Below are 7,875 nucleotides of genomic sequence, written 5' to 3'. Positions count from 1 at the left end.
GTTATATTTACAATTATCCATAGTTTTTATACTTTTATTTATTTTTATTACAACTGTATTTGATATTTTTTTTTTCTAAAACGTTCTTTTACCACATTCATATATACAATCCAATTTGCACCTATCTTTTCTGCATAATACTAAGGTACATTCCCTTCTCATTACTCACCCAGAGCAAATCATTCAAATATTTCAAAAAAATAATAACATTTTTTCATACGACAGAATTTTATTGAACAATTGATTGAAATACACACAAAGGTGTCAAATAGGTGCTTGGAACATAGGTGCTACTTTTCATTTTTCCCCATTTCCCTTAACATATAGGTAGTTCGTTGTCTTTGTTGATAGTGAAGTTGTTTGACTAGTCAAGAGCGTGCGTGAGATGATGAAATGTATGGTTTGCATTTGGAAGTCGTAAAGTTTAAGAAATGCAAACGCAATTAATGAGATTTAAAAAGAATGTTATATATATATATATATATGTATATTATTACTTTAGGTCTATCAAATGGATTTTCTATGCTTTCTTTTGGTAGGACCATGACCTAATTATCGTTTATGTTAAGTCATGAGTAGAGTAAATAGTTTAAACTATTCAACCTATAAATATTTTAACTTTTAACTTCTTTTTAAAAAAATCTTATTTTATCTTTTTTTCTTAATATAGATAGGATTTAGAGTTGAAGATCCACTCTATTTTCAAAATTAAAAACTTGAAAAAGCTAATCCGATCGGATCGGTAAAATATGATTAAAAGAGTATGTTTAGATTGAATTTAAAAAAAAAGTTTTTTAATGAATTCATTTTTGTTTAAATTATTTTTTCTAAAAAATTATTTAACATCGTGGTTTACATAGGCTTTAATTTTTTTTCAAAATATCTTACTTTTTAAATTAAATACTTGAAAATGTAATTCAAACATACCATAACTATGTTTAAATTTGGTTATCGTTGTTTGTTTAATACCTTATGAATGTCATGTCCTTTTAAGTTATTGTTACCTTTAAAATTGGGCAAAGTACACTTAATGTATTGTTTTCTCACTTTTGAATTGACAACTTCTACTTTTCTTTAATGCATTGATCTTTTTAAAGACAATCTCTAACAAATTTAGATGAGTATGTTTCTTTTAATTTTATTGGACATATCAAAAATGATACTTTCCATTACACATCTCTAACTGATCTATGATGGAGTAATTGCTCTGCAAGAGCCATTTAATCATTCAAAATCAATTTAATGTTTGATTTTACACTTTCGAACGAATTTTTCATACTAAATAAACTTTATTTTAGATAGTTAGAATTACTTCCAATACTGTAACTTTCGGTGACTCTACAGTATGTTTTACGAGAAAATTCCAACAAATTCAAATAGCTATATATGACAGTTATTAGTAACTGAACAAAAGAAAACGACCAATGTATTGTTTATGTAGAGACATTGTTTATAGTACAGTCACTGTTGTATAGCTGCCATCCCAATTTCCTTACATTTCTTCCTTTGGAAGTGCAAACAAGTTGCACATATATTTAATCATTGATATGATGAGGACAATATCAACTTTGGTATGAGAATTATCTTCCGCCATTCCAAAATGTTGAGCGGTGTGAATTTATGTTGTTTTTGTAGTCTTGAATGAATATGAAAGTGACAATCACATGTATTAGTTTTAAATAATTATTCACTTGCCCACATTATTTCATTTTATAGCTCATCCCTCCTATCATCCTATTGCCTAGGATGCATCGATTTAGTGAGAAAATTTTAGGATGGGTTGTTTTAGAAAACGAGATTTAGATAAAATTGATTTTTAAACAATCAAATTCAGACATACATAGTAGGATGATGTAAAAGAAGTTTCATATATTTAAAATTAATTTCCATAGTTATATTTGATTCTAAAAGTTAATTTAGAATTATAGCCCCACTAATTATACTATAATTCTAAATAGTTTGTTAATTTTATTATTCTCGAACAAACTCATAATAATTACGATAAAAGTTTATTTTTATTTATTACATTGTCAAAAATTATTATATACATGGTTCATATATGATATTTAAAGAAAATTTTAAACATATATAATTGTTTGTTTTATTAACAATTTAATGACAATGTTTAATCTCTTGTTTCAATATTTAAAATTTTAAAAAAATAAAAAATGCCAATAAATAATATTTTATATAAAAAAATTGAATTAGATAAACATTTTGGGAGTGATTGATCCGAAATCACCTAATAAAAATACGGTGACAATTTGAAATAATTTTATATCTTTTTAAAATCAATTCATTTCAAACATCATCATTTAAAAAAAAAAAAGATTTTTGGGAGAAAAATTGACTATTTCAAAATCACTCCCAAACACATGCTTGAACTCCGTTGAAAAGATTGTTGTCTTGCTTCAATATTTCTACAAACTATGCAATCTTCTAGAAGTAGAAAATAGGTTAAATTTCATTGAGTAATTAGTACCGTAATTTTTTTTCTTATTTCTTAAACTTTATCTTATCGATTGAGAGTGATAATTAGTTGTTTCTTAAGCAGCATCTACTTCGAGTCACGTTTAATTCATGGTCCAATCAGATGTAACTAATTATTATTTGAAGTTTAGCTAACTAGCACTTAGGTATTTCTTCACACTTATTCATAAACTTAGAGATAATAATCAGTTGATCGAAGTAAGTTTTTCGATCAACCCGACATTGAACTAACTATGATCGATTTAGTATATATTAAAAATATGTCTTAACCACGAATGAATACAAACAAACCATAGGTTAGTTGATTTACCATAGGTGAGTTGATTTGTCCAATTAAATTCATATGCATAGCATTCTCCCCCTTTTTTTTTTTAAATAAAAAAGGAAACAAAAGCCTTTTACCTGTTCACCCGCCCACCATAATTTATTGCACAAACCAAAGTTGAATCTATTGCGCTGTCAACAAGTGGGGTGTAGGAAAAGCCACAAATAAATGTGGTAAAAAGGTTGAGTGGGTAAGAAAATATTTGATTCGGTGAAGCAATGATTCTCTATCTTGGATTCCGATCTAAGTCGTCTACCCAACACTGCAAAATAGGTTCTAATACAACTTTACTCCCTTTCTCACTTTGGTTGGGTCGAACATTTTCTAGACTAAATTCAATTGTTCGGGTGGTACATTTCATAAATTCAATCTAAATAACTTTTATTGAATAAGAACTTAGTCCAAATCCAATCCAACCATGTAACATTGGAGTTGGGTGTTTTTGTGTTAGTCGGATCAATTTTTGTTCAAAATGTTAGCATGTAAAAACTTTATTTAATTATTTTTAAATATTGAATTAAAGATAATGACTTATTCTCACTTTACATTATCAAAATTTTCTTTTCAAAGTCTATCAAACTGGTTTTAGGCGTTGATGGATAAGAAATTATTCAAACGACTCTGTAAAACTAAGATAATAAATATATGTATATAACACAATAAAATTGTAGGTAACAAAATATGTCTTTTTTTTTAAATTAATAATAAGTTTGAGTTAGTTTGGATTGGTTTAAGCTCTTGTTTATGAACGGATGAGCCAACCTATAACTCATAATTTTTTTTTAAAAGTTAATCTAAACCATACAAATTTGGTTTTTCACTTTAAAATAATGAATTATTTGAATATTTCATTTCACTTTAAATGGACCAAATTACACTACAATAATCAAAATGAACTAAACTCAACAAAACTCGAGTTTAAAAAGACCAGAGTATTAAACAAGCTTTTAATATAAGAGATTATGGATTTAATCAATGGTACTAATTTTTATATTGAAATAGTTCACATCTCAAACATGCAGATTAAAAAAAAAGGCACCCAAACACATTCTATTATTATATAATCACTGTTACAACATATAAACTACAATAGCCACACTAATAACCAAATGCACCCAAAACACATACTATTATTATATAATCACTATTACAACATATAAACTATAATAACCCACTAACCATAGCCCTCCAAACACTCAATGTTAGATCATAGTTTTGTTTCAACAAGCAAAAGCATGAAAATATATACAAAGCAAGGACCCACTCCGAGTAAATGCCATTACTTCACTTTGAAGACCAAACAACCCCCCTCCATCCCAACAGGACCCAGATCACCACATCTTTTGCTTTGTTTGCCCAGAAACAAACTTTCTTTTCCTTTTCCTTTTCCTCTCTTCCCATTGTTGAAACCTAAACCCAACCATTTTCACATAACAATCTTCGTCTTCGTCTTTGTATCGTCGATGTTAGACGATCTCGGCAGTGGACATTTTTAGCGATTTGTTTCTGTCCAAGACGACGTCATGGGAAACTGTGTTCTTGTTCGTAGAGACCAGAAATCTGATTCTAAATTCAAATGGTCGGTCGGTCCTAGGACTATCGTCAATGTTAATGTTTCGAGTACTGAACCCGGCAACAAACCCGACGTTTGGGTCGAAAAGGAGATCATAGGAAGGCTTTGCTCTAGCCCCCCTCCTCTCTCTTCACATCTACCACCCTCTTCTCCACCATTCGGTTTGACTCCTCCCTCTCCTTTTCTTTCTTTTAATTCTCTTTTGATTTCTTTTTCTTGTAATTTGATGTTTAAGTTTTGGAACTATCCTCCATTTAAAAGATTTGGGAAAGACATAATTTAATTTATACTTCTAAACTTTGCACAAATAAAACAATATGTATTACTTAAAATCCTAAATTTTCTTAAGCTAATTAATTTAGTTTTTTGGACAAATTTTTCTTCGAGAGCCGTTCATGTGTACTTAGTTAATTTGTCATATCGACATTTAAATAATTTTTTAAAGTAATTAAAAAATTAATTGATTTATAATTGACGGACGTTTTTAAATTAAATTATATATTTACAAAATATAACAAAAGTTTGAATGATGGATACTAATAGATTAACAATGTATACTAATGCTAATAGAAATATTTTGTTAAATTTTTAATAATTTCATCATTTATCGTAATCTTTCTATAATTTAAACAAATACATTTAAATGGATATGATGAAATTTGGTGGATGAAAGTGTAAGATTTATATGGATAAAACCTCAAAATTAATTTAGGGATGTATTGAAAAACCTATATAGAAAATATGAAGGATTATACAATCTTTCACAAACATTTTGCTCTTGCTCTTGGTCTTTTCTGTTCATGTTTGATTTTATATTTTGAAAAGTAATTTTTCATACATTCAAAGAAATTTCTTGTCATATCATTTTGATTGTTGTGTTAATGTAGGTAAAGGCGACGAAATATTTTTTGATTCACAAGCTTGGTTGGATTCTGACAACGATGATTACTTTAGTGTTAATGGAGGTTAGAATTCTAAACGATTCGCAATTTTAATTAGTTAATGGAGGTTTGAATTTACTTTGAACGTTTTAACAAATTTTAAGGTTTGTGAAATTTATTGCATCCATAAATTGATCGAGACTTACGTGTGTTTATAAACTCAAGATCATATACTAACTTGAATTTTAAAAAATGTCAAACTGATAATAACTATATCATGAATTTATTAAACTGTTACCAAGAAATTTAAGAGTTTTCGATATCGAAATTTATATTTAACGCCACATTATTTTAAGAGATTTTTAAAATAGAAAAAATTGACAAACTATTTACATTTGATAGAACAAAACCACTAAAACACTATTTTTCAATAAAGAATAAATATTTTGTCAAATATTCTATTTTTTTACAATTTTCTTTACTTTTTAAGGGTTTAGTTTTTAGTTTTTTTAAATGAATTAATTTATAAACATCATTTCTATCCATTGATTTTATTATTTGTTGTTTTTACATTTTAAAAACTAAAGCATGTTCGATAATAATTTCGTCTAATGCTTTTGTTTTTAAAAAATTAACTTTGGTTACTTTTTCAAACTATATGTTTTAACAAAATATTTTCAAATATAATGAAATGAATTAAAATATTCATAAATATAGTTAAACATAACTAATAGATTACCATCATCTACTGTTATAGATATTGACAATTTATCCGTGTCTATCACTAATAAACGATAAAATTTTGCTATATTTATAAATATTTTTAATAGTTTTATTTCTAAATTTTTAACTAAATTATTAAAAGTAAGAAAAAACCTTTTAAAAATAAAAAAATAATATTTCAAACGATTTATTTTTATTTTTAGAATTTAACTCAGAATTCATAAGTCATGTGCTTGAATGAAGGCTTAAAAATTGGGAGAAACAAGTGCAACTTTGAACTTCGTTGTTTGGTATACATGTAGATAATACACCGTCATGCGGCAGTACTCCAATATGGCGTCCTAACACCATTGAAGCACCACCGACCGATCCATCATCGCCGAAACAAACAAAGAAACTGCTATTTGAGCTGTTTCAAGAAAGTTTTAATAGAGATCATGGAAGATCGATTACAAGCACAACAATTAGTAACCGTCACAATAACATTGAGGTCGTAATTATGGAGACTAACAATAAGAAGCCAATTTCCAAATCGGTGAAAGGAAACTCGGCACAGTCGAAACCATGGTGCATTCCGGTTCCAAAGTTGGCACGGAGCCTCAGCCTCGGCGAGAAAAAGAAGAGGCTGCTCAGCCCTTGTCGCGGTGGTGGTCAAGTACACCATTGAGCCCATTATGCTTCCAATGTGTGAATTCGTATGTAAATTTCTAAATTGTGAATGTTTCTTAACATTAAATATTTGCTTCAATAATATTTATGTCTATCCTTCTTGATTTCTTCTCTGATTTTTGTTCAATTCATTTGGAAGAAATTTGTTAATTCTTAATGAATATAATGTAGCATAATTGAAGGAAAAAAAAAATAACAAACTACACACTTCGTGTTGCGTCCATTTCTTAGAACATTTTTCATGGCCATATTCCTTACATTAAACTTGGTCAAAATGCTTGTACTCCATGTTTAATGTACTAACAAAATGGCTGATTGATATTAATACGACCATTAATTATAAATTGTAATATTTATAATTTGTTCGTTTAAGAAAGAGAAATAAATTGAGTAGGTTTAATCATTCACCCATTGAGTGGTTGGTGTTATTGTGAAAAAAACGACTCTAAACTTGATTGCACGGAATTGTTTTTATCGATAATTCGAACAATTGTGACTTTTTCAATATTAAATTGACTTGAGAGGTTAATTAAAGGTTTTTGGAGTGATAATCACTAATAGAGTAGTTAGAGTAATAATTTAACGTATTTAATATGATAATTTTTTTAAATAACAAGGACATTTTTTATAAATTTTATGGTTGAATTTTAGCTTAGATGACTTTGATTCCTTTTTTTAGTTTTATCAAAAACAACTTTGGAAAGTTTTCAATTTTCAACACTAATGTTGTTATAGAGAAATCACTAAAATAGTTTTTTATAGCTATTTGTAGTCAAGCGATATTTGAATACAAATTCAACTTTCTTTTATCTTACGTCTAAATTTGTGGCCCATTATTTGTTCTTAATGAGTTTGGTTTGATTTTTGAGGATTCGTGATAAATTTGTGCAACAGCTAGACAGCTTGAGTATCGTCGTTATTATACATTTTCTCAAAAGTTTTCTAGTTAACGTAACAGTCGACAATAGTAGGTTTAGTGTTTTTTTTTCTTTTTTCTTTTCATAAAATTTTGGTAGAAGAATTATACAAAATAGTAAATTTAATAAAATATTTACGATATATAATAAATTTTTCAGATTCTATGGATAATAAACATTGATAGTCACTCATACGTTTCTATCAATGATATTAATAGACAGTGATTGAAGTCTATTAGTAACTATGTTTGATAGAATCCAAAATTTTATTGTAAATATTTTAATTTATTTTTTATT

General features: G+C 27.5%; 1 protein-coding gene across 1 annotated transcript; it reads left to right on the top strand.

Annotated features, from left to right (window-relative positions):
* Window positions 1-4,088: 4,088 nt before the first annotated feature.
* LOC101210576 (uncharacterized protein At3g27210) lies at window positions 4,089-6,773 on the top strand. The gene is made up of 3 exons (XM_004135262.3): window positions 4,089-4,549; window positions 5,276-5,353; window positions 6,295-6,773. Exons 1-3 carry the CDS (start codon window positions 4,339-4,341, stop codon window positions 6,657-6,659), a joined length of 654 nt encoding a protein of 217 aa, XP_004135310.1. The 5' UTR covers window positions 4,089-4,338; the 3' UTR covers window positions 6,660-6,773.
* Window positions 6,774-7,875: the final 1,102 nt, after the last annotated feature.

This window comes from Cucumis sativus, chromosome 5, assembly GCF_000004075.3.
Source record: "Cucumis sativus cultivar 9930 chromosome 5, Cucumber_9930_V3, whole genome shotgun sequence".
Lineage (NCBI taxonomy): Eukaryota > Viridiplantae > Streptophyta > Magnoliopsida > Cucurbitales > Cucurbitaceae > Cucumis > Cucumis sativus.
This window is presented reverse-complemented; position numbering and strand designations above follow the sequence as displayed.